We start from the raw sequence: 27,654 nt of genomic DNA, 5'->3' as shown, positions 1-27,654 counted from the left end.
CCACAGCAATTACTGCACCCAGCAGGATGCTGGTTTTGGTGAGAAAACATCATGAGAACAATCAAATGGGCAACTGGCAGCCACTTGATCCCAAATGAAACACAGATAATAAATAGCATGAAATAAGGGAACAGGAAAACCCAAAGGGGGTGGGATTGGGGTTTTCTGATGTGCTGAAGGAGAGTGAAGCCCAGTGAAAGCCTCAGCTCTGCCAAACCCATCCTACTGTCACACCAAAGCCCCACCACCAGGCTCTGGATCAGCCTGCACACTCCTAAACCCACAGCTCTGCAGTCCAAAGGGAAAGAAAGGCTTGCATAGAAAAATATCTGGAGGGAACGTCCTTTGTCCTCAGCACAAACTGAGATCTCTCATCCCAGCTCTAAGAAGAATTCAGCCAGGTACTGAGAGCTACTGAGCAAGGCCCAGATGTGAGTAGCTCCTAGGAATTCCATGGAGAACTTGGATGTTCAGAGCTGTGCAGCCAAAACTGGGCAGTAACAGCAACATACAGCAACAGCAAAGTTGCAGAGGTAGCTCTAAGTGCACTTATTTACCTTGCATGGTCATTTTAAGGTCACAGAATTATGGAATAGTTTGGGTTGCAAGGGACTTTATCCCATTCCAGCCCTGCCATGGGCAGGGACACCTCCCCCTAACCCAGGCTGCTCCAAGTGCATCCAGCCTGGTCTATCTACAGAATCCAAACTCCCAATTTATCAGTGAGGATGATGAACCACTGCCTGGGGAACTAATAGGTGTCAGCCACTTGAAATAATTAAAATTAACTCAGGATGACAAGCTCCACTTAAACTGGAATTTGAGGTATTTGCAGGAGTGAGCAGTTAAGTTATTTTTGGGCTCATTTGATAAAGAGGTCATATTTGGTGACCAGAACTATTTCTAACAGTCTTACAAGACAAAAATCCATCCAAGCACTATTAAATTAGGTAATGAATTTGCAATTACCCAACAAGCACCACACAAAGCTCCTGTGGACCAGTTCCAAGTGTCTCTTAAGAAGATGGATGGCCCAGGCACCAGTAATATCATCCAGGAATCATCCTAGAGTCACCCCTCCAATCCCACAGCTGCTGCAATGGGGCTTTTTTGTCTGCTGGCAGATTTTAAAACAAGAGCTATGGAGCAGAAAGGGTGCACCAAGGAGCATCAGTTAAATCCTGTGGTTATTGCTGAACTAGATTCAAGTAGTGCAGATTTCCAAATGCTGGGGAAAATGAATGTTTATACATTCTACAGACCAAGCAAGTGGATGCAGGATGGACTGACTGGAGCAGCACAACAGACAGTGGCAGTAAATGAAAATTTCAGTTTTACAGCAAATACTTCTGCATATTTAAATTAATCCTGGGCACAGCATTGGCCAAAAGAAGTATCTTGGAAAATTCAAAGCGTTTATGTTTTTATACTTTCAAAACAAAATATTTGACTTTAAAAAAATATAGCTCATATATAATCCCAAAAGAAGGGTGGAGAGAGACTTTGGACAAGGGCCTGGAGTGCCAGGACAACAGGAAATGGCTTTACACTGCCAGAGGGCAGGGATGGATGGGATACTGGGAAGGAATTGTTCCCTGGGAGGGTGGGCAGGCCCTGGCACAGGGTGCCCAGAGCAGCTGTGGCTGCCCCTGGATCCCTGGCAGTGCCCAAGGCCAGGCTGGACAGGGCTTGGAGCAGCCTGGGACAGTGGAAGGTGTCCCTGAACATGGCAGGGGTGGAACAAGATGAGCTTTGGGGGCCCCTTCCAGCTCAAAGCACTCTGGGATTCTGTGATTCTGCATTGTCTTCTTTTAATTTGATAAAAAGGTCTTGAAGAATGTGAGAAAATACATTGGAAAAAGCATGTAAAAAAAAAAAAAAAAAGACCTGTAAATGCAATAAGCTGAAGAGTCTGAAAAAATATTTTAGTCTAGAAACATCCCAAGTTATTCCTTTTTACTCAACAACATTTTTGCAATTTTGGATAAACCTGAGGAAATAAACTGAATATCTGCTGCGCTCAGTGACCTTCCCTGGCCTCTCCTCTTGCAAAATCCAGTACCAGAGCATCCCACACCTGACAGCAGAGCTGTCTCCAGCCTTCCTCCAAGCAGTGTCTGACACACTGTTTTAAGTGTCATTCTGCCATTAACAAGGAAACCAAGCCCTGAGTTTCAGACAATTGGATTTGTTACATGGCACCAGTCCTGGATGTGGCACAGGGGCAGCAGATGTGTGACACCCTGCCTGGATCAGCCTCTCTAAAAGCATCTTCTGCCAAGCAAAGATTAGAAAATAACCCAGCAACTTCCTCCCTGCTCAGCACAAAAGACATTTTTATACTGCTGCAAATACTTAATTATATGTATTTTCATCAGGCAGATAATTCTCAGAGCCTGATCTGTAGCAAGAGTTCAAAATCTTTATGTTGTTTAAGAACAGTATCTCAGACAATTTAGTGTTGGTGGTTTTGTTTTTTTTTCAATGCAGTGGTTTTATGGAGTTGCTCTGCCAGAGAGAAAAGCTGATTTGTAATGTGTGGAAGGAAAAAAAAAAAAAGAACCAGACTGCTGATCAATATCAGTAAACAGTTAAACAGTTTTGCCAGTTTTATGTGAGTACCATATCCATGGACTTTTTTTTATTCTTAACACAGACCTGCACAACTCAACCTCCATCCCACAGCTCTCCTTTATGAGAAACATTATTTAGGCTTCTCAGCCTGAAACTCAGCTGAGAGCTGTCCAAAACTTCTGCAGCGTCACTGCCTAGAGAAATGAAGTGTTAATTTGGAACCCTCCTTACCAAATTAGCAGGAGATAAGGTCAGGGCATGCAGACAATGAGAGAGCTGATCAATGCTGTGGGTAGGTGAGAGTAACAATGCTCACAGGGCAGAGAGGATGAGTTCATCAATTAATGGCAACAAATTTATCACCACCTGCCAGCCCACGCTGTAGGAAAAGCCTCATTAAGTGTTGTGCAGCTCCCAGCGGCAAAGTGTGAGCAGAGGGAGAGAACCTGCCCTGTTCCTTTCATGGCACTGTCCCTGTGGCCCCTCTGAGGGAGGCAATGAACCTGTTCCAAGGCAGCTCACTCCCCCACCCCAGCATTCCAGGATCAGCCTGGGAGCCCTGGGATAGTGGGAGAAGCAGCCAGCCTGCCCCCCTGCCCTGAGCAGAGGAGCTCATCCCTCCATCTCCAGAACCTGCTGTGTGAGCAAGACCAAGGCAGAGCAGGGCCCACTTCAACCATCCTGGTGTCTGCTGGGTTGAAGGCCCAGATAACAAAGTCCTAAGTTTCCAAACAAACTTAAGATGGAATATAACTTTGGATAAAACCGCATTGCTTTGTGTGGGGGACGTTACTCAAAAACGTCAAGTGGAATAATGAAGTATTTAGCAGGGTCTGTGGTGACAGGACAAGGAGGGATGGTTTTAAACTGAAGGAAGGTCAATTTGGACAAGAAATTGGGAAGAAATTCTTCCCTGTGAGGGTAGGGAGGCACCTGGCACAGAGCAACTGTGGCTGCCCCTGGATCCCTGGCAGTGTCCAAGGCCAGGCTGCACAGGGCTTGGAGCAGCCTGGGACAGTGAAAGTCGTCCCTGCCACAGCAGGGGCTGGAATGGGATGAGCTTTAAGACCCCTTCCCACCCAAAGCAGGCTGGGATTCTATGAAATACTTTTCCCTCTAAAAACCTGCTTCAGAAAGATGGTGCTGATGGTGAAGTCCTTCTTTACTCTTCCCTGTCACTGGCTCCTTCCAGGGCACATCCTCTCTGAGGAGCACGCAGCACCCAAAATCCCAACAGCTGAAAGGCTGGAGTGCTCAGGCTGCAGCACCTCACACCATTTCCTCACCGTGCTCACAGCAGGCCTGACAAAATCAGTGCCAGATGCAGCTGCAGGTCCCTCGGGAATCCTCTCCATCCCTCAGGTGATGCCTGTTTGTGGTGTGAGCTGCAGGATCAACCCTGGGGAAGGCTGGGCAGGCAAAGCTCTCAGAGGTGCTGAGCCCATTCTGCTGCTCTGTCTTTGTTTCCTCTTGTGCCAAACGTGCATTTTCCCCGTGCTGAGGATTAACACAGCTGCTCTGTAAACAAACTGTGCCATGGAAGACACCAACTCCTGCATTCTCTCACCACAGCAAATCTCTTGGGTTTGAACTGTTTAAAGGGCAGCATTTAATTAACAAAGGGGGAAGGGGGGGTTTGCTCTAAGGGGAGAGCCCAGGTTGTCAAGTGTGAGCAGACCGAGGTCTGGGGGAGCTTTACAACATTGCATTAATTAACTTCTGTGCTCCTGACTGAAAAACAGCCCCGGAGAGCCACATTTCCTGTCTCAGCTCCACCCCTGCCGAGTTTCACAGACAAAGGCAGGGTGGAGCTGACAGAGATGAGATGATTTGCCAAGGTGATGGGACAGGCAATAAATGAGCCAGCTCTGGAAAGCAGGATCCTGGTGCTCTTCTCACTAGAATAAATGCTAATTATGACAATTAGGTACTTGAATTAAGATGCATTATGGTAATATTTGAGGTCATTAAAAGTAATAATCACATTCTTAGGTGGCAGCTAAATCAGTTACTAAAAGGCAAAGTTCCTTTTATTTCAGAGATGGAAAATGACAGAACAGTTTTCCAGCTGAAAATCCACAGGCAAGGACAAAGCAGGGCAGCAAATTTTCACGTTATACCTCACATTGCCAATTACTGGTGACTGATGTCAACCTCCTGTTGAACTTTTTTACCCTAAAAACTCTCAGAGAGTAAGACTTGGACTTTTTCATGCAAATAAATCCTTGAAATAATTCCACATTCTTGTAATTTAACTTACAAATCCTCTATTTCAGCTGAAACTTCTTCACTCTTTACCTCATTGATATGAGATCAAAGATGGGCAGAAATCAGTGAATTTCCTCTTTCATGAGTTTGCTCTGAAAATCTGAGCCACCAAACAAACTGTGAAGTGCAACTTTTATGTCTTTACTCAATTTCAGCTTTCACGAATTCTCCCTCTGATCCTGAGAATTACTTTCCTCCCAGTTTCTCCACGTATCAAATAAAAATGCACAGACTGCAATATTAAATTCCCAGGGGTAGTTCTTGATCAAGTTCTGGCTGGTGTTTGGCTCAAAAAGAGCAGTATCTGGTTTGTGAGCTTTCTACAGTCTCAAGAGCTCATTAATTCCCTTCTGATCCTAATTAAGAAGTAGTTCAGGAAAAAAAAAAAAAGAAAAAAAAACCCCAAATTTTAATTGCATTCCCATTTGCAGGTGCATTAAAATCAAACAATTGCAGGGAGGCAAATGTGGATCCTATTGCAAAGACTGATGATAGTAGAGAGGATTTTTAGCTGTGAGTTTTCATCTGGGAAAGCTCTGATGTGTCATAAAGAATCCTTGTGAACACAGAACCAAACTGGGGCCAGACAGGACACTCTGGTTTTGCAGGACACCCAGCATGTGTGTGATGAGGCACAAACCAACAGGACCACTCACCTCCATGAAGCTTTTGGCTGAGAAGAATCCTCTGTCCAATCTGCTCTCAAGCCAGCAATCCCCTGGTGCTGGGAGCAGTGTGTGTCCCCAGCCAGCCCAGGCAGGGCTGGGAACAGTAAAATGAAGCCTAAACCTGCTCTGGGATTGCCCAGCACTCAGTGGCTGACTGGCCATTCCTCAGCTCTGCAGAGGGAACATTCCCAGAGGAACATTCCCAGAGGAACATTCCCAGAGGAACATTTCTAGAGAAACATGGAACATTTCCCAGAGGAACATTCCATAGAGGAACATTTCCCAGAGGAACATTCCACAGGGGAACATTCCCCAGGGCAACATTCCACAGAGGAACATTCCCAGAGGAACATTTCCCAGAGGAACATTCCACAGAGGAACATTCCACAGAACAACATTTCCCAGAGGAACATTTCTCAGAGGAAGATTCCACAGAAGAACAGATTTCACAGAGGACATTCCACAGAACATTCCCCAGAGGAACATTTCCCAGCTGTCCTTTAAAATTGCCACAATTCCACTTGTTCTGCCCCTGCCTGCTGACTCTGTCATCACCCCACATCCCCTTGGATCCACTTACACATGGAGTAGGCAGCACTTAGCAACTCCTCTGCTACTACACGAGGTGAAGGAAATCCCACTTACTTCCACTCTTCAGCAGGTGCTGCTCCTCCTCCTTCAGCCTGTTCTGGATCAGACGTAGCATGTTGGCTGCTTCCTGCAAAGGGAGGGAAGAGATGCCTTGGGAAAGCTGCCACAGGGAGCATGGGACTAGAAACTCTCATTAAACTTCCTGTTCTATGGAAAACCAGGTCTGATTTGAAACATGGAGCTCTTGCTTACTTTGTGAGGGCCAGGATATAAAGCCAGGTCAACCAGTGCACTGAAATTCAACCTTACACTCCCAGTGGGTAAAACATCACTTATCCCATGGAAAATTAGCTTATTTGTCTTCATCCCCCAGAACATGACTGCTGTTGCTTTGAAAAGCAGACTTTGGTAGCTGTTTTCAGCCAACAGTCACCAGAACTGGTTTGTGAAATGACTGCACTTCCTAACACACATCCAAGCCAGAAAGGATCCACACCTTCCCAAGCTCCAAACAAAACTGGAGCAAAAAACCCTATCAATGAGCTGGAAAGGTACAGCCATTATTTATTACACCACTCTGCAGCAAAGGAGAACCAACCAAATGAAGGTCAGTGACACTAAAAAGTCCCACAATGGGACCTTTCTAGCCCATTTTTAATGACATTTAGTTTAAATTTGGGTAATGCTAATGGTGAAGAGCAAATTAAACATGATAGACTAGGTAAGATATGATTGCACAGAATCAGGCACAGCCAGAGCCCACAACAAGAACAGGTGGCAACAGCTGATAGAAGATTTAGCCACAAATTTTGCTAATTTTAGTCTCTTCAATTCCAGTCAGGCAGAGGAAAGTTAATTAATTGTGGACTGAAATAAGATTTTTCTGAGCCTTTGATTTTTCTATGCAAAATATGATTATAATTAAAAGCACCAGTTGCTCTGATGTGATCAGACCTCCACACTTACAGTGCACTTGTGGGAAGGAAATGTGCACTCAGCTGGAATATCCATGGGACAGAGGGATAGAAGAGCATGAAATGTGGAGTGGAGCACAAGCTCTTGACACTTTCATGTGGAAATGTATTTCCATAAGTATGGAGGCAGAGAAAGGAACCTCCAAGGCCCACCCAGCACATGAGGAAGTAGCTGGAAATAGAGGCCTGGGGACAGGTTGGAATGGTCCAACACAACTTGGCATAAATATCTGTCCTGGGAATTGAAATTCATGCTGGAAAAACTTGCAGGGAAGATGTTTCCAAGTGGAAGTGATGTGTCACCTGTAGCTGGTGAGAAACACAGCTCAGTGCCTCTCTCAAGGAAATAAATCGTGATCCAAAAATCTGCTTTGGACAATCACACAAACTGTCTGCTCTACAAACTCTCAGAGCTAGCAGAGACAGGAATGTTGCTAATGGATCCTTGGGAACAAAGGAAGAGCCCTGAGAAACTGAAGCAGGTGTGACAGTGTCCAGGGGGATAAAGCAGGAAGGTCAAGATGCCAAATCCCATGGAATGAGACCCTGCAGCAGCAACTGGCATCAACAGGACTACTGCAATCTCCAAACTGATGGGTGTGTTCTGCAGGGAGAAGCTAATTCCTGCAGAAACAAGCCAGGCAAAGACACGAGCATGTAACTCAGTTCATGTAGACATTTGAAATACTCTGTGGAGGAAACTGTTCTTTTTATGGTTTCCTTCTTCATGATTAACACTCTCCACCCCCTCAGTGCCAGCAAAGCCTTTTCAAAAATAATGAAAATTGAAATGTGTGTGGACCTGAGGCAAAATGTTCAGAAGTCTCCAGCTAACAGTGTTTCCTTTGGTCATGCCAAGGCCTCCCTCTGCATCAGTAAGTCCCTATATTTCCTCACTGAGCCTCACAATTGCTGTCTTTTTTTTCCTTACCTCTTCCTCCCAGCCAGCCCTAAGGTTTAAATATGGTCAGTGATTTATATAAGCCCTGCCCCCATTCCCAAGGCAGCTTTCCCCCTGCTCTGCCCTAGGACAAATGGATACAAGAAGGATCATCCCCCAGCTGGATCCCAACCCCACTGGCTGCTGCAGCTCACACACTGCATATGGCAAAGAAAGGAAAAATCAGGATAAAAAGAAAAGGACATTTCCCAAATGTCATGGAGACAAATTGATAACCCAGGAAGCACGTTTAGAATGTCCACACAGCAGTGATATAATCATCACAGACATAATCACTGCCTGGCACTGCAATTCCAGGCACACACCATGATAGCTGAAGCTGGCAATTCCAATTTAGACAAATCAGCTCCTCTGCCCTGCCTCCCTGCTCCTTCCCTTCTCCCACTCTCCAGCTCCGAGAAAAGCATTTGTGCAGTGACACAAAAAGAACCTGCTGCAAACTAACCCAGCAAAACAAAATTAAGGCAGGGAAATTCTCCAGTGCAGCTCAGTATGTGCTACCCAAGGTCCTGACTGGAGGATGGGATGCTGCACCTGTGGGGAAAACAGCAGGGTTAAGAAGATGGGGTTTATGAACTTAAACTGTGAGAGAAATGAAAGCTAAAAGAATGTTTACCCATACAAATGAGCCACTTTTCCCCTTCCTCCAGCCTTTCACCTGTGCTGCTGCCAGCAGCTCAGCTGATCTCATTGCAAGCCAGCCCAGACACTTAACTGGCAGGAGAAATGTTGGTTTTCTGCTGGTTTAGGTTTCTGAATAACTTCATGTGCAGCTGGTCCAATGTCACTGTCAGCCCAAGGGACCTGCTGAGCCTGTGCATCCTCCCTTCCAAAGCAGCCCCTGGCTCCATCCCTGCCACATCCTGCAGAAGCTCATCAAAAACTGTAGCAACAGAAAATGTTTTAAATGGGCAGCTCCAAACCAGTCAGAGCCAGGAGAGCATCAGTGAACTGCTGGTTACTGTCCTTAGCAAGTGACATCTTCAAAGAGGGGGCAGAAGGGATGGCAATTCAAAAATCTAGAAAGTAAAGAGAATTTATCACTTAATGTTTTAAAGGTTTTGAGTGCCTGCAATCATCAAAGGTGCATTTTTGGTCCTGAGCAGCTGCCACCTTCCATGGTGACACCACCGTGGCAGAGGAGATCTATGGCAGCTCAGCCAAGCCCAGCCTGTGCTGATCAGAGCTGTGTTTCAGTTTGAAGCTGGGCACCTGTGTGTGATCCAGGCTCCTGAGCTGTGGCAGGGCACAGGAGCTGGGGGTGATGGACTGGAACACTGCAGGTGCTCCTGGCACACACAGTGTTGTACCAGAGCCCAGGGCTGCTCAAGTGTCACATTTCCCTGCAGTGACGGGGTGACAGCTCCATGAAAACAGAGATGTGTCCCTGTGCTCATCACAGGGAACAGCCTGAGTGCCTTGGGACAGGAAGGAGCCACTATTTAACCCCCTGTTCAGTCTCTGCAGTAACCAAAGAGCAGGAGCTGCAGCAGGCAAACCCTCTCTGGATCATCCTCTGCACGTGAATTTTATCAAATGAAGTGGCAGCTCCCACTGGGGAATTACAGTGTCAGATCAACACAATTTAAGTACCAATTAACACAAAATCCAAACAAACCTGCTCCTTCAGAGACTCCCAGGGCTTTCAGGGTACCAGGGATCACTGGGACTAAAAATCCTGCTTTAGGGACAGACAGATGGAAATTCTCCTTCTCTGCCTCCATACATTATGCAGCCTCTCCTAGGTGTAAATCTGCCCAAAGGAGTCATTTTTGCCAATAGCTAATGGAAATGGCAGCAAGGCAGGGCTGACACTGAGACCCCCTGAATAACCCTGACTCCCAAGGGACCTTCCAAAGTCCCAGCCCAACCTCCTGCTCCAAGCAGGACCAGCAATGGGATCAGATCCCAGCACTCAGGGCTGGAGCTTATTGGGTCCTAAAGATCTCCAAGGGAGAGACTGATCAACCTGCTGGACAACCTGTTCCCTGGCTGAGAGGCCAAAGGGTGCAGAAGTTTCCTCCCAGCAGGTCAGAATGACTTTTCACTGCTAATGACCTGTCCCTGCTCTCAGCACAAGGGTGTCCTTAGTCACCAGTGATGTCCCCACTCTCCATGCAGGCCCTTGGTGACACACAGAGCCCACACAGACAAGAGCAGTAGGAAATGCAGAGCCCTTCTGGTGACACACAAAGGCTTCTAAATCAAATAAGTTTCACCTGTGTTTACAATCAACTGGGTTTTTTCATGCCCATTTTCTGTTGTTACAGAAATGTTACCTGCCCAGCATACAAGAGAAATATTTTTTGTTGGAATTACACAATTCAGATACTCTGCATCTCTCTGCCAGTCTCCTTCAACTGGCAAATGATTTTCCACCTGACACCTGACTATGAAAGTCTTTGCAATAAATGTTGTCAGAATGTTTTAATATGCTCTGATCTATTGCTCTCTGCACAAATAAAACAGTTTTGAGTTCCAGTGTGCAGGCTCTGGGCTGGGAGGGGTGGCTGGGGTGATTTTGTTTTCAAACAGAGGCCACAGAGAACATCCCCCAGCAGGAGATCCACAGACAACTAGCTCTGTCACTGACTCAGTGGCTGCCTCAAGGCAGTGATCCAGGATTTAGATAAGCCACATGACTGATCCGACTGTCAGTCCCTCATCCCTGTCCTTTATGATGTACCCGATGTTCCTGAGTTTTGGGTTAAACCATACCATCCAGCTGGAATTCATGAGAAATCATGACACTGAAGACAACTCTGCCCCTGCAGATTGCAAAGCAGCAAGTCTGACAGCCCAAAAGCAGGAAGAATAAAAATGATGCAGTATTTGACCATTTAAAACAGCTCAGCTTTTCTTTTAATTTTATTTATTTTTTTTTAATTTTAGCTAACCTCCAAAGGTTTTGTTGTTTTTTTTTTTAAACACCAGCAGGACTTTTAATATAAAGAATTTGTGCCCTGTAGCCAGCTGGCAGACACAATTACCACTAAACAGAAAGGAAAGGGAAAGGAGTGGGTGAAACAGCAAGGGACTAAGTACAAAAGCACAGGACAACAACTGGAGCTCACTGACTTTCTGCATTTGGATCAAGCATTTCAATTTCTGCCTCAGCTATTCCTTTTGTTCTCAGACACTCTCCCAATTCCAGAAAATCTCTCTCTGTCTAATGTTTTCATCTTAGCAAGGGAAAACAGTGTTTTCTTCTGGTTTTTTCTGGAATGATTTACAGTGCTCCCACTGCTCTGGAGTACCCTGGGAGGAAGGAAACCAATTTGCTGCTGGATTAAAGGGCTCAGCTCACCTTGACTTCATCTGGGCAGCTGCTCCCTGCTTTGAGACAGAACAAAGCACCTGAGATCAGCTCCTGCCACACTGAGGCAGCTGGTTTTGGTAAAAGAGTGGCCACCCTTTCAGCAGGAGGGAGATAAAGGATGAGGAGCCTGATGAGAATGTGACAGCTCTCAATGACAGGAAATCTGCCAAGGCCAACGGGAAAGGGACTAAAGTTCATGGAAACAGGAGGTACCAACCCACCTGGAGCTGCTCTTTAAGAGCAGAGATGATGTTTCATGGATGCTGCACTACTGTCAAATACTGCCCCCAAAAGTGATGTTCTGAATGGGAACATGGCTCTCATTATGTTTGACTGACCCTGCAGTGCTGCAGGGTTTGTTCCTTTTTATTCTGTTGAGGAATGGTGGGAGAGAGACAAGATCCACCTGAAAGAGTGGGGCAGAAGAACCTTCATCATCAGGCTGGCTCAGCTGTGAGCAGGCTTTGAACGAGGTCTGGCAGGGAATGATGGTGATGATGATGATGCTGACAAGAAGCAGGGCACTGTCAACAGGCTCTGGAATGCTCCTTGTGAAGGCAAAACAAGTGGGAGCCCATCTCATGTGCCTGAACACAAGTGAGTCCATTGTAGGGGACAAACAAGGAGGAATCAGAGTGTGCACAGCTGTGATCCCACAGGGATTACAGAAATATGGTGTCTCCTAATAAATTCTGGCACACCAGCTCCAGCACTCACATTTATCAAAATAACCAATTAGACCTGTTAGATCACTACTAAAGGGCACTTTCATCAAGACGAGTCATAAAAACACCTCAGAAGTTCCTTGAAAGGTTCCTTTTTTCAAGGACAAATGTGTTAATTAATGGAGCATCTTTCATACCAGCAAGAAAATCATGGGAAAAGCACAAATGCTTTCTAATGTGAGGCCAATGTTTCATCAAGGAAAGCTATCAGAGTAAAAAAAAACCTAGCATGGGTTTTCATAGAATCACAAAATCATTAAGGTTGGAAAATACTTCTGAGATCAAGGGGGTTTTTTGCCAACCATGTCCCCAAGTGCAACACCCACTTGTTTTTTGAATGCTTCCAAGGATGGTGCCACCACTGCATGTCCCCATGCCTCTCTGTGGAGAGATTTTCCCTGATATCCAACCTGAACCTCCCCTGGCACAGCTTGAGGCCGTTTCCCTTCATCCTACTGCCAGCTATGACAACTTTGTTTTGGGGGAAAGTCTTTAGGAAGGACAAACTTCCATCAGGGATGTGTGGGAAAGGTGTCCAGCAGAGCCTTCATGTGGGGTCACACGAGTAGCAGAAGGCAGAGCCAGGAAAAGATGGGATTTTTGATTTACACCAGTGGAGCTCTCAGTGACACCAGCTCAGGGTGCACAGAGCCAGACAGTGAAGTGCATTCAAAACCAACCCACAGCAACTGTTTTAAAATCAGTTAATCAGATTGGTTTAACATTTCTCACACACTTCTTCCTAAAGCTCCCAGAATTACTTGGCAGGTCCTTACTTCATCCAGCTCCAGCCCTGCAGTACCCATGGATGAAGTGGAGTTGGAAGGAACAGCACACTTCATACCCTGGACATCAACACCTTCCCTCTGGGAACTCAACAGGAGATTATTCAGGGTGAGGAATGACAGCTTGGTAATTGTTCTCACCCTGTGGGATGTGTTTGCTGACCTGGGTCAGCTCATGTTCTGTGTGAACTCTTTTTGCCTCTCTCTAAGCTCTCCCCTCGTATCCTCACACACTGAATGAGTAATTTACTCCAGTAATTGTCCCCCGGCACGATTCTGGAGTGACTTTTGATGTAATATAAAACCTTTCTGCACATTTTACTGTGCACACTACATGCTTTCTATTGGAATGATCAACCAGTACACAGCTGGCCCCAAGAGGCTGCACAGGCTCTGTCCTTGGAGGCTTTGGGGACTGGACTGGATAAAGTCTGATGCCACAGCTCACCTTGCCTGGGACAGAATGAATGTGCCAGTCAGTGACCAAGAAAGCAAGTTTAAAAGTGATTTAGTTGACTAGTTTTCTATTCAAAAAAACCCCAAAAGACAACAAACAAAGCCCAGCTCAAAACTTTCCACCTCAAATACTTCTCTGCACTGCTGTGCTGTGCTGGTTTCAAGGCCAGGTTGGAGCACCCTGGGCTGGTGAAGGTGTCCTTGTCCACAGTTCTGGATGAGCTCTAAGGTCCCTCCCAACCCAAACCATTCTGTGATGTCAGAAATACTCCTGACCCACCCAGGAACCACAGGTCAGAGCCAAGGGAGCAGAACATCCAAGGAAACAGCACTGAGCTCTCTGCTGAGGATTTGTGTGAGTGCCCATGGCAGGGCACAGCTCAGGAGACAGAAGCATTGGGAAGGCACTGGGAGAGGCTGCATGAGACCAGGGCAGGGCACAGGCCTTTAAATCATCTGCCAGCACTTACAGAAATCTAAACAGAACTAAGGAAAGAAGTTAAAAAAGAGATGCAGATGAACATTTTCTGCCCAGAATTTTCCAGTCAAAATCCTTTCATACAAGAAGCTTCAAGTCAGCAATAACACAGACAAGTTCATTACTACCTAAAATAACATGACAGAAGATGGACTTTATCCTCTGTATCAGATGTGTTCTGTATTCAGCATTACATACAATGCAAATTTTCCCTAATGACAACTCTCCATTTCTCCTATTTGCTTCTGTGGAAGGGATGAATTCCAATGACTCAGTAACAGCTCACTGGACATTCCCTTCGTGGATTACATCTTTATTGTAGTGAGCTTACAAGTGATACTGTTTGGATGTTATTTATTTGAATTAATGTACAATTCTGGGGTCAGTTTGCAGTGCCTGAAGAAATCATCAACCAAATTAACACTGACTGCAAGCTAGGAGGCACAGCAGTGTTTTGTTCAGCACCACAGAGCAGTCACTGCCTCATCCCTGCCAGACTCCAACTCCTGAATTATCTCTGCCTGTGGCACAAAGTTCAAGTGTTCAAGGGGGTCAGGATTGCTCAGCTTCTCAAGTAGAGTGTTCAGCATATTAAAGGGCAGCTGTTGTTGGTGAACTTGAGGGTTCCAGGAACTGATAATGGACTCTGCCTTCTATCTTGAGATAATGAGCTCAATACAGCCCCCATTTCTCACAGCAAGAGCATCTTCAAGAGGGGGCTGATGCACACTTCAGTTTATTCCTGATCTCCCACCCAAATGAATTGAAATGAAATTGAAATTGAAATGAAATGAAGTGGCAGCCTAACTCTTGTTAGCACAGGAACCACAGACCTGTTTTGTACCATTTCTCCAGCTTGAAAACATTTGCACTCCTACTTCCTGCTCCCCAGGACAATGCTCTACCTACTTCTAAAATTACTGGAATAAAACTATTTTCAAACATCTCCTTGAGGTGGGCTGGAGAAGGAAGTGCAGGTGAGTAATGATGCAGACAAACCTCTTTAGCAAGGGGGTGACAAGCACTGCTTCTAGTACCGTTCTTTAACACAAAAGAGCAGGTAAATAATTTCTGGGCAACCAGCAATGGACAACACCAGCAGGTTTCACCTCACACATCCTGCTTCTCTGCTTTCCACAGCTCTGCTCTCCTCCATGGAATAGCAGGGACACATGAGAGCTCCACTCCAGTTTACTCTATGGATTAAGAAACTAGAGCTGTTGGTTTAAACACCCTGGTGGCTGGGCAGGATCTGAGATGCAGGATGCACTCTCTGGAGTTTCCCAGCAGAAGGTGGCCACCAGCAGGTATTTCCAGGGAATGTGGCACTGCCAAGGGGACTCCGACCCTGCTTTACAGGGCAGGCTCCTCCTCAGTCCTCTCACAGGAGGAACAAAGCCTGAGGAGGACACTCAGACTCACAGCTCTCCAGGTCAGCAAATTAAAAAAAAACAGGGGAGTCTCACAATATGGTGTCCTACAATGGAGGTTTCCATTGATTTTGGAACTACATCACACTCAAGGTAAGTCCAAATGGGAATGGAACTGGATTTCCAGTAAATAAATACCATCCCAGCCCCCAGGCAGAAAGGTGTGCAGTTTGTCCTGGGATTTCTTACCTTCCTTTGTCCTCACGTTTGACCCTGCTGCAAAGCTGCTGAAATGCAGAGTTGGGCCCGTGGGTTACCCAACATCAGAATCCTCTCCAAAGGATCCCAGAGCTCTGGGAGGAGAAGGCAGGGACTGCACAGGGCAGTGACTGCCCCTGCCAGCCCATGCCAAGGCTGCTGCCAGGACATTTATCTCAGAGGGCCACCTTTCACATGTGCACAGTGTTCCACTTCTGCATCTCACAGAACTCAAGGAGGAATTGCTCTCATACAGCCAGAAAACTGAGAATTATTTTCCTGTGTAAAGACTCAGACCTCACTGTTTTGCACATGATCAGATTATGCATGTTTATGCAAATCAAAATGCCTTTCTCACAGCTCCTTTTTCCCACTAAGTACCTGCAGCAGAGCATAAACCTCCTCAATTTCCTGTACATCATTTTAACACTATCTACTTATGTCATTTGGTGCAAAGCACCAAGCATCAGTCCTAAATTAAGAGTTATTTTAGCTTTTTTTCTTTCAACCTGTTTAAATGTTTCTCAATGATTTAAATGTTGATCTCTGGGGAAAAAATATAAATTGATCTTCTTGATCAGTGTTGTTTCAAGTAATCCGATTGTCTCCTATTCTGAGTGAATTTCAAGTGATTTCTGTTACATAATTCAGACATCTAAAGTCTTTGTGAATATTCAAAAGGATAATGCAGGGAAGGCAGGAAGACCATAGTATGAGCCACACATTTATTCATCTTCTCCCCAAATGAAGCTGGAAAAAGAGAAGATTTAAAACCTACAAGGCAGCACTTTGGAATGCACTGGAGACTGTTCTCATGCATTGCTTCTTCTCCACTAGAGTCACTGCACAAAAAATTCAGTGAGAAAAGTTAAGAACTGAATTTATTTGAGATCAGATAGTTCTGATTTCTCTTTGTGACAGTCATCCATGGATTTCCAAGCCATGCTGTCAGGGAGAGCTGCTACATCTCACCCTTCACAGAAACAGCTGCTGTCATGGCAAACTCACCCTGGCTGCAAAACTCAGCAGATCCTCTCTGTGTTCCTTCCCCGAGTGCAGAGTATTTGATTTATAAAAGAATTAGCACAGATTTATAACAGCAGCAAGAAAGAATCCGACTGAGCAATCTTTACAGGGGGCTCATATCCAACCACAGCATCAAGCCCTGGGGTACAAGGAACCTCTTTACCCTTCAGCAGAATATGAATTTTTCCATTGCTCAGAAAAGCCTGTAAGTGATTTGGGATTCAATAATTTCTTGTTTAATCTCTAGCTCTGTGATAAAATGAGCTCTGGAGTGTGTCAGACATCAAGAACTTGAAGCTGTGAGTCAAATGGCCCCAAATCTGGGATCCTAAGGCAAGTTTGTCACCCACCTGGCACAACAGATATCCAGATAAATCCTATGAAAACACAGATCTTTCAGCACTGAGAGTTGATCTGACTGAGATAATTGAACTGATCTCAATTGTTTGCACTTCCCAAAAAGTTCTCCATAGCTTAACAGAGCCCCAGGAGCAGGCAGGCATGACCTGCCTCAGGGCAGTTGCCATGGTATTGGCAGGGGACTGCAGAATTTTATTTCAGTGGAATAAATGCACACAGAACCCTTTCATCTTCCCTAATGCACTTTCCACACGCCCTCCCACCTTCTATCTCCAGCTTCTCCTTTCTGTGATCATAATTTCTCAGCCAATAATTTCTTTTGTCCTTTTCTCCTACGCTCCGCTGCCCCTTCTCGTTCTGTGCATTCCCTTCCCCCTGCTCTAATTTTTTCCACATTTCCCCACTGATTTCTGTGTCTCAGTGCACCAATACTGTCACCCTTGCACACTGAACTAAATGCCAAAATAAAAGCAACCAACAATTCAGCAGCCTGTGCTTACTTTTACATCTGATATTCCACACAGTCCAGCAATACTGGACCAGGAGTGCTCTCCTGGCACCTGTAAAGTGTTTAAAGCAGTCATAATTCAAATGTACATTAGTTAGAAGATTAAAGACTGTAACCAGCTGCTTTTCATGTTAACCTTGTGCTGGCTATTGCAGCAAACAGCTGCCACAGTGGGAATGCTGAATTTAGTACTTAAGAGGGACAGTTCAGTGCAAAAAGCACAGAACCAAGGGGCACCTCAGAGTGGAACAGAACTGATTTCCCTATTTATTATTATGGGCATATTCAGAAGCTCTGCTAAAAAGAGTTTAATGAAAAGGGGATTTTATTTGGGGAGGGCAGGTTGCAAAGGGTAAGTCATAACACAATCTGTTTATTTGGAATTGCATGATTAATCATGAAGGACTGTTTACTGATAATCCATAGAATCAATCATGGAATGGTTTGGCTTGGAAGGGATCTCAAAGTTCATCCCATTCCAGCCCTGCCATGGGCAGGGACACCTTTCCCAGGCTGCAGGGACACTACCCCAGGCTGCTCCAAACCCCAATGTCCAGCCTGGCCTTGGGCACTGCCAGGGATCCAGGGGCAGCCACAGCTGCTGTGGGCACCCTGTGCCAGGGCCTGCCCACCCTCCCAGGGAACAATTCCTTCCCAATATCCCATCTAAACCTCTTCTCCTTCAGTTTGAAGTCATTCCCTTGTTCTATCTCTACATGCCCTTGGAAACTCCACAATGATGAAAAGAAAAACAGTTTAAGCAATCCCAAACCAAAGATAAAAGACTGAGTGGCTAAGAACAGCCTCATCCCTGTGTCCACCACTTCATGGCACTCCTCAGCTGAGATTACACACTAACAGCAAAAAGCAGTCTGAAAATACCTTAGGAGAAAGCAGCTGAAGAGGAAAGTACTTCTGGGGTGTCCTCTGAGAAGCACAAGAAAGAATAAGTACATTCTCTCCAGGGAAAAGGCAAATGCTGAAGGAAATTGCCAAGTTATTCTGGCATTACATAAGCTAATTCCAAAACCACCTTTTTGAACTGTATTAGCCTGTGCTGTCCTTTAAAAGAGGCATTCATTTATAATCCAGAGAGAATTTCAACCCCCAAATCTGAAAAACCCCTGAAAATTGGGTTTTTTAGAACAGCCAAAGTTCTAATAGCTTCTGTGTCTAAACACCCAAAACTATTCCATCTTAGAAAGAGGGTAAAAATGAATTAACCGTGCTGAATCTTTTTACAAAGCAGAAAAATAAGACCCAATCTTTGAGGAGACACAGCTCATAAATCCCTACCTTGGCACAGAACTGCAGGAAGACGGATTAATTCCATGAACAGCACCAAGAAACAGAAGGAGAATAAAAGAGGTAAAGAAAGCAAAGGAAACTGCAAAGACAAAAGGCCCTTGGTTTAAATTCCTTGGATCCATGAGTAAGTTGTGCATGACAGCTGTCAATAAGTGTGAGATACTCACTGGAAAGACAAGTCATGTGTGGACTTCTGCCTTCTCCAGGTGATAATGGCCAAATAATTGTGTATTTTTCATATATTTCAGCAGGCTCCCATATCAGACAGGCAGGTGCTCAGCAGGAGCTGCTTCATCATGAATAAACTGCTGGGCTCAGCCTCAACACTGTCAGTTCTTTTAACACAGATTTCTCAGCCCAGAGCCTGGCAGGAGCCTCCCACTGACCACACTCCAACCACTGCTCCCTGTGACTGACACAGGCAGGCAAAGCCTCAGGAAGCTCAGGACAACACCAGGAGCCACCTGGGGCTCGACAACCACAGCACGGAATAAACTCCTTAAAAATGTACACAACCACCAGCTCTGGAGGGGCTGGAATGCCTCAACTGCTTAGTGGCACTGAATTAAAATCTTTAAATCACTGCTAATTAGGAGCTGCACTCTGGCCCAGGTTGTGGCTGTGGACACCCAACCACTCTGAGTCCAACTGCAGCACAGATCAGGCTCATTATTCAGCAACAGCATCAGGCTCTCAGTCAGAACAAAAACTCCTAAAAACGTGGATTAAATCCAGGAGAGGGGCCCAGGAACCAGAGCTCAGAACAGCACAGGGAGTGCTGGATTAATCTAATTACTCTGCTGATGCTTTTTGCTGGCATGCTCTTTAGCAAATACACAACAATGATAAAAGAATTGCCTCATGCTGCTACTGCAGAAGTTAATTAAGATTTGTTTGGTGGAACAAAAGACAAATCAGGGTTGGGGAAAAAAAATCAACATAATTTTAAGTGTTTCTGACAGCTGAAGTGAGTGTGTTTTAAAATAGATTAAATGTAATTATCCTTGTTATTTTTTTCCTCTGTTGATGCTGAAAATGACACAAGATTATAAACTGTAGGACAACAAGCAAAGCATTGCTTTGAAGCAAAATGTTCTCTTTTTTTTAAAGCATGTAATAACCCACAGTTCTGCTTCACCATAAAGTAGCCAAAGTGTGGAAGTACCACCTGAAAAGCAGATCAAGACTGAAAGAAGTGACAGACACATCCTTGTGTTCCAGGGTGGCCAGAGATGAACCCAAAATGGATTAAACAGCGCATGTCCTCACCGGTTTGGAAGTGCACTAGCAAGTCTCTTGGTTTAGTTGGGACCCAGATTAGAATCATGGAAGGGTTTGGGTTGGAAAGGAACTTACAGCTCATCCCATTCCACCCCTGCCATGGCAGGGACACCTTCCACTGTCCCAGGCTGCTCCAAGCCCTGTCCACCCTGGCCTTGGGCACTTCCAGGGATCCAGGGGCAGCCACAGCTGCTCTGGCACCCTGTGCCAGGGCCTGCCCACCCTCCCAGGGAACAATTCCTTCCCAAGATCCCATCCAGCCCTGCCCTCTGGCAGTGGGAAGCCATTCCCTGTGTCCTGTCCCTCCATCCCTTGTCCCCAGTCCCTCTCCAGCTCTCCTGGAGCCCCTTGAGGCACTGGAGGCTGCTCTAAAGTTTCCCCAGAGCCTTCTCTTCTCCAGATGAAATTCTTCACCCTCTTCCAGTCCCCAAGTCCTAGAGATTGAATTTGATGACTGACATCTCATAATGACTTCAAATCCCAGTTTGGACTCCAGCGCTTCTGAATATTTGGCTGGAGGAGAGACACACACAGACACCCCTCTTCACCTACCAAAGCAACAGCTTCTGCAGCAAAGCACTCGTGGCTGCCTGAGTCACTGTACTCCTGCCCACAAAGAGATGGTCAGAGTCTCATCCTTTATATGTTCCAAGTATTTTTAGGTACAACTGATAGAAATGTGCAAAGCAAAACAACATCTTTCTGTCACCAGCTTTTATACTTTTTAATTCTGCACTAGGCTGAAGCATTGTTCCCTGCTTATCCTAGGCAACCACAAGCCAAACCATATGGGTAGGGTCCCAGGAGTCTCACAGAAAGAAGAAAAAAGGAAAATAAAGTGTGCTCTCCATATTCTAATCACGGCACAGCTGTGAATGACAAAGGCCTTTTTTTTTTTTTTGTCTTATTATCTTTTGAAAAAAATCCCCCAAAGAGCTGAGCACCAACTCATTAACAAAGTTCTGCACTTGAATTCATAAACACTTTCAGGTAGCTCAGTTCAAAGCATTTCTCCTCTGGCTATGAAGTCTCAGTAGCATTTGAACAGAAGGGATATATCAGATTTTAGACTTCAAGATTATGATTTAATTGAAGACTTTTTTTCAGTGGGGGGCAAGGATATGGTGAAGAACTGGAACAGAGAGCTAGAAGTTACTTCATATATGAGGTGAAAAAACTTGTACAGAGACAGTGCTTGTGAAAAGAGAGGCTTGATGGGAAACTGGTTCACAGGGATTAACAAGTTGCCAAGTGCCCACATCAGCTTTGAAAAGGTATTTTATCCCTCAAGCAAATAATGCAGCAAAATATTTGAGACTTCTCAACAGCATGGCTTTCCCTGTGTTCAAAAGGTGGTGGTGGTGGAATGAGGAAGCATTGATTAGCAATGGGTTAATTGGCTGCACTAATGAGGTCACAGCTTGAGTGCTCTGTCCAGTTGTGGGCCCCTCACAACAGAAAGGACATTTGAGGGGCTGGAGTGGGTCCAGGGCAGGGAACTGGGGAAGGGACTGAAGAACAAGGAGAAGGGTCTGGAGAAATTCCTGAGGGAGCTGGAGGGGCTCAGCCTGGAGAAAAGGAGGCTCAGGGGGGACCTTCTGGCGCTGCACAACTCCTGACAGGAGGAGACAGCCAGGTGGGGGTAGACTCTGCTCCCAGGGAACAGGGACAGCACAAAAGGGAATGGCCTCGAGCTGTGCCAGGGAAGGTCTAGGTTGGAATGTCTTAGGAATGTCTAGGACATCAGGAGGAATTTCCTCATGGAAAGGGTTGTTAAACACAGGAAGAGGCTGCCCAGGGAGTGGCAGAGTCCCCATTCCTGGGGAAAGCCTCGATGTGCCACTCAGAGCTCTGGGCTGGTGACAAGGTGGGATGGGTGCCAGGTGGGACTCGATGGTCTCAGAGGTCTTTTCCAACCCCATGCATGCTGTGATTCTGTAACTCCAGGTGCAGCACTCCCAGCAGCACTAAGATCCCAGGGGAGAGGGTTCACTCAAATGTGTTTTCAATGAAGAACAGAAGACAGAATGGGTAATGACTGAGAAGGATGACAATAAAACAAGAAGCTGCTGGAAGCTGAAGGAAAGGCCAGCTGAAAGCACTGCAGTCCAGTAAACCCTAAAGAAAAGTCTGGAACAAAACAGATACAGATGCAGATTATCCACAAGGAGAATCACACTGAACTGACACAACTCAGCAAGTCAAGAGAAGGCAGAATTCTGCCAAACAAGACTGAAGTCTATGAGAGGGAAGATCCCAGCACATCTGATCTCCTCACTGTTGCTCCTGGCTGTTTCCATTGAAACTTTGAGGAGGCTGAAGAGCCTTGTGCTGAGAAACCCTTATACATCAGCAGACAATAGAAGTAAATACATCCATTGTATGTAACAAAAGGAAGATCAGAAATCCTGAAAACATTCTTCATGAACAAAACCCAGCAGCTGAAATTGAGTCAGGGGGACAGAGACTTGCAAGAGCCATCACTGCACTGGTTTAACTTCATTAACTGAGAAGATGGAGCTGTGCTTGGCCAGGAGCAGCCACAGACACTGGATTGTCCCTCACCTGCCAGTCACTCAATCAACTCCTGTTGTGCTGCTTTGGAAAAGGGGATTAAGACATTTTCTGTTGATCTGCAGGCTGTACAGTCCTGCTGAGCACTTCCAAAGTGTCCTACCTCAAACATTTCCTGCTCTGTCCGTCGATGATCATCCAGGAGCTGCTCCATGTAGGTCAGATTTCGGAACTTTTCTAGGTAAGTGCTGTACTGCTTCTGCAGCTGCTCCTCAATCTTCTCATACTCATCCATGAAAGCAGGGCTGGGGAGAGCAAGCACAGAGAACTCAGTGAAATCTGCCCAGAGAAGCTGTGGCTGCCCCATCCCTGGAAGAGCTCAAGGCCAAGTTTTATGTGGCTTGCAGCAACCTGGGACAGTGGGAGATGTCCCATGGCAGGGACTTGGAATGAGATGAGCTTTAAGGTGTCTTCCAACCCAAGCAATTCTGTGATTCTAGGAGTCTATAAATATTGCTCTGTATATACAGAATTCTGAAATGCAATTTTGGTTTTGCAGCTGCCCTTCCATATCTGCTAAACCAAAAAACCTCTTGTTTTTAAGGTTTCACACTGCTTGAGAGAATAAAAGCTCAAGACAAAGCCCCTCACTAAACAAGCCTGGGAATTACATAAAGCAAAGAGATGGCTTTTGTGTACAACTCCCTTTTCCTTTCACACATAGACAAAGGCAGCATTTTGGCCCCCCTAAAAGGCAATGTTAGATTATTTATCCTGCTGTTCCGTAACTGCACAAAGTTAGTGTGTAGTGTGGCTGGCAAAACATTTACTTTGCTGGGGACTTACTTGCTACAAAAGTGTCCTGGGTCATGACAGGTTTAATTAGACATTATGATGAAGTGATGATGTCATTACACCTGAGAGCAGACTGATGCACCCCAAAAACCACTGCTGCTGCTCAGAGCTTCACACCCACCCAATCCACATCCTGCAGAGCGGTGCTGATAAAACAGGGATGTGAATCCAGGTCATTCCTTCCACCACTCCCTTGTCTAATAGTTTTTTTTTTAATATTAGGTCAGATTGCAGATTGTATAAACCTGCAAGTTAATTAAGGGCCACAAATCAACCCAAACTGTGAACCTGAACACTCCAGTATCCAAAGGGGCTTACAAGGAGGGAAAGGGACTCACCATCAGGAACTGCAGTGATAGCACAAGGAGCAATGGGTTCAAACTGAAGGAGGAGAGGTTTAGAGTGGATATTGAGAAGGAATTGTTCCCTGGGAGGGTGGGCAGGCCCTGGCACTGGTGCCCAGAGAAGCTGTGGCTGCCCCTGGATCCCTGGCAGTGTCCAAGGCCAGGCTGGACTGGGCTTGGAGCAGCCTGGGACAGTGGAAGGTGTCCCTGCCCATGGCAGGGGTGGCACTGGATGAGCTTTAAGGCCCCTTCCCCTTTCCCACCCAAACCAGTTGGGGATTCTGTGATTCTACAAATTTTCTGGCAGACTGTACCAATGCCCAGAGGATCTGATCCTAACAAGGGCTGCAGAAGGAATTTCTCAAATTGGTGGTGAACACCAGAAGCCTCTGGGAACAGAGGGACTGTTTGCACCAGTTCCATCCTTTCTGTTCACACTCCTTCCTGCAGTAGATAATCAGTTCATGATCTTTACCGAACACTCTGCAGAGTCTGCAGCCTCTTCTGGCTTCTTTCCAGTTCCAATTTTCGTTTTTCAATCTTGGCTTCCAAATTGGCTTCATCCAAAGCCACATTATTCAACATGTCTTTGGTCTTTTGGACTTCTTCCTGAAAGAGAAGTATGGTGAACCATGGCTGGCACTGGGATAATTACATTTATCTTTCAGATGCTGAACATTGTTCTGGATAATCTCATCTGTGTTTACTCAAGTAGGCAATGGAAATTCAGAAGTTCTTTGTGGCCAGGATAATGAACTAACTGGACATTTACAAATGTAAAATACCTGATTTTTTTGCCGACATTCTTAAAGAAGGAAAAACCCCACAGCTGTAACTTTAGTTTTCCTTCTCACTGAAGAAGCAGTAGAAGGCAGGAAGAAGCCTGATCTTTTGGCATCATTAAGGTCTTTTTGGATTTTATCTTAATGGAATCATTCAGTTAGTTTCCAACCTTAATGATTCCACGATTCTCTCTGAATAAAGAGATGAGAAATGCATTTATTTCTTGGTACTATTTTAGGGAATTTTAAGCTTCCATAATTTTTCTTTTCTCTTCAATATACAAGTCAGTTTTATAAAGAACTTCCTGTATCTTCATCCTTTCCTAAATTTTATTTTATCGATTTTTTTCAAAATCTGGGAAGCATCTTGAACATTTCAACATGTGCTACAGGAATCAGGAGGGGAAGTGGGAATATTCCAGTAGATTCTAAATGAGCTGAGTACATCCAGTGTGCTCAGGCTCAAGAAACCACGAGCATCTTGGGAGGGAGAAAGGGAAAGGGAGGATTCCACTGCTGGAATTCCAGCTGTGCGTGTTGGTGCTGCTCAGCTCCAACAGGTCATTCCATGAACTGGGCCAGGATTAATGAGCTGAGTGTGTGCCACTGCTGCTTGCCAGGAAGCCAATCTCTCTCTCATGGAGAAGAAGAGTGAGAAGCTGGAGTAAGAAATGTACATTAACAACATTTAGTATTCACACAGGTTGTGAGCAGGAGCAAAACATAAGGGAAGATTGCCTGGAATCTCTCTTGGTTATCCAGTGGCTGTTTAAACCTGCAACTCCACTCTTGTAATCAAACACTTGGACTGGATACAGCTTGCAGTGAAATAACTGACAGGAATCACTGGGAGTTGTTAACTCCCTCCTCACACGGTGCAGCTGAAGGCTCAGAAATTCAGGAACCCAGGCCCTGGAGCAAGGACAGTGCTGGCAAGTGCAGGACAGACAAGAAGTCCTTCACACCAAGCACCAGAGGGATGCCCTGGCAGGATCCTCGTTAGCACAGTGCCAGCTCCTCACTCAGCTGTCCTGCTTCCAGAGCCCAGCTTCCCAACTCCAGAGGCACCAGCACTTCTGGAGTTACCCAGGTCCCTGCTTGCAGCCCGGGCTCTGCAGAGGTCACAAGGCTCACACAAGGTAGAGGGTGTAGATTTCTGTGCTGATTTGGGCAAATTTTATCCCTCCTGTAGAGCTTTTGGGGTGAAGCTCCTAACACAGGCAGGGAATATGACTATAATGGTGTTTTCCCCCACGAGAGGGGCTAAGATGCATCAACTGCAGCTGCAGGTGATGGCTTTGGCACTCTTTACCCCAGGCTGTTGAGAAAAAGAGCAAATTTCTTCTTGCAGCAGAAAAATTATAATTTTGCAAACAATTAAATGACATTTTGCTTACCAGAACGCTGTTGATGGCAATTTTCATCACCTTCTCAGCCTCATTTATCTCCAAAGGTCTGCCAATAGATTCTGTCCTTGCTTCCTATGAAATAAAATGAACCAATATATTTAAACACTACACAAAAAAACTAATTTATGCAGAACTGAGGGTGATCAAACAACAATGATAGGATCATCTGCATAATAAATGGGGTAGGATTTAGTGTTTATTCACGAGGGCTGAGATGATTTAGAGACCAGGAGATGATGAAAAAGTGAGCTGAGATTAACAGGAGGGAGCAATCAAGGCATCTTTTCCAAATGAGGTGAGTGCTGTGTCTGACTGCAGTTATTCTTGAATGTGGCAAGCACATTTCTCTCTCTCTCAGGATTTTTTATTGAGGTGCACAGAGAGAAATGAAAGAGAAAACAATTTCTATTTCTGCTCCTTGTTTTTCTCTTGTGGAATGTGTTTGGAGAATTGTTTACCCAGAGTGAGTGCTTGGTTGGATCATGGTGGATTGTTTGGGCCTGACAGCCAGTCGGATCCACCTGTGTCTGGGCTCTGGAGAACAGGGTCACAAGTTGTGAGTTAGTTAGATATGTTAGAGAAAGTAGCATGTAGTATTTAGTATCCTCTTTTATATAGCATATTAATGTATTATAACATAATTATAATAAAGAAATCATTCAGCCTTCTGAAATGGAGTTAGACATCATCATTCTTTCCATTGGGTTCGCTGACATCTACAACACTTGAAGGCAGATTTTTGCTCTGGTTTTACTCGTGGAGCAGGGCACAAAAGATTCCATCATCTGTACAACACGACCCATGAAAACACCAGTGCAGGTAGAGGAGCACAGTATCCCAGAAGTGTGGAGCTACAAGGACTACAAAGCCACCAAACTGTGCCAGGCAGGTGGACACTGAGCACTGACCCTGCCAGAGCCCCAGGAGCCTTTGGACAATGCTCCCAGGCACAGGCTGGGATTGTGGGGTGTCCTGTACTGACACTGAATGATCCCTGTGTTACCCTGGTTTTTAAAGGTGTTAAGTTTTCTTTTATAGTTCTTTTGAAAGTGTTAAAGTTCTCATAAAACTTCTTCAGCCTTCTGATAATGTTTACATATTTGAGAGTCAGAGCTCCCACACAATTTCATGTATAAATAGAATAGTTTACATATTTCTCTGTGGGTGGAGAGAAATGATTGATTGATCTTTAGTGTGGTTGGAGAGGTGGTAATTCCATCCTCCAATCCACAGTCACCTTTGAAATTCTATAAATACCAGATGTTTGAATAAAACTTCCTATTTTTCTCCTTTGAACTTACCAAGCTTCTGTGTACTCATTTCGTGTCCAATAACAACAATCCTTGTGGGTACTTCCCATCCAGGATATTCCATGTGCCTCCCATGCCCATGTGAAAACTGCAAGCTGCAGATGTATGGGCATCTCTGCTTCTGATGAGTGAGTCAGACTCCTCAAAAACCCCTCAGTGATCCTTGTTTAGATCCCAAAGGATTAAAAAAATCCCTCTCAGCAGATCTGGGACACATGGACTTGGCTGTGCACTTGTCTAATTGATGCCTTAAATACTGACTTGGTCATTAGGTAAAAACTTCTGATTACTTGCTTGGCACTGGAAGGGAAGAGAGGGAATTCTGCAGCTCCATGCTCCTAAAACAATCTTGCATTTGCAAAACACTTGATAACAGGTGGATAAAGATGGAGAAAGCATCTGTCTAGAAAATATCCGATTAAGAACTTAAAAATGTTTTGTACGCTTTGCCACAGGCTGTACCCAGCCCACTACAGGAGGAACTCTGGAAGCAGATGCAATAGCTTTGCTAAGATGCCATGCCAGACTCT

At 45.3% G+C, this 27,654-nt stretch overlaps 1 protein-coding gene across 6 annotated transcripts in view; it reads right to left on the bottom strand.

Moving 5' to 3' along the window:
* CLUAP1 (clusterin associated protein 1) overlaps positions 1-27,654 on the bottom strand; it is a 64,656-nt gene that overhangs the window by 13,584 nt on the left and 23,418 nt on the right. For all 6 annotated transcript variants that reach the window (XR_008439606.1, XM_053991887.1, XM_053991884.1 and 3 more), the window contains exons 6-9: positions 25,803-25,886; positions 24,099-24,232; positions 22,588-22,729; positions 6,156-6,228 (exon numbers count right to left, since the gene is read on the bottom strand). Coding sequence is in view for 5 of the 6 variants with exons in the window: in XM_053991887.1 (XP_053847862.1) it covers positions 6,156-6,228; positions 22,588-22,729; positions 24,099-24,232; positions 25,803-25,886 (433 nt within the window). In the remaining variant the exon portion in view is untranslated. The remainder of the gene's footprint in view (positions 1-6,155; positions 6,229-22,587; positions 22,730-24,098; positions 24,233-25,802; positions 25,887-27,654) is intronic.

This window comes from Vidua macroura, chromosome 16 (assembly GCF_024509145.1).
Source record: "Vidua macroura isolate BioBank_ID:100142 chromosome 16, ASM2450914v1, whole genome shotgun sequence".
Lineage (NCBI taxonomy): Eukaryota > Metazoa > Chordata > Aves > Passeriformes > Viduidae > Vidua > Vidua macroura.
This window is presented reverse-complemented; position numbering and strand designations above follow the sequence as displayed.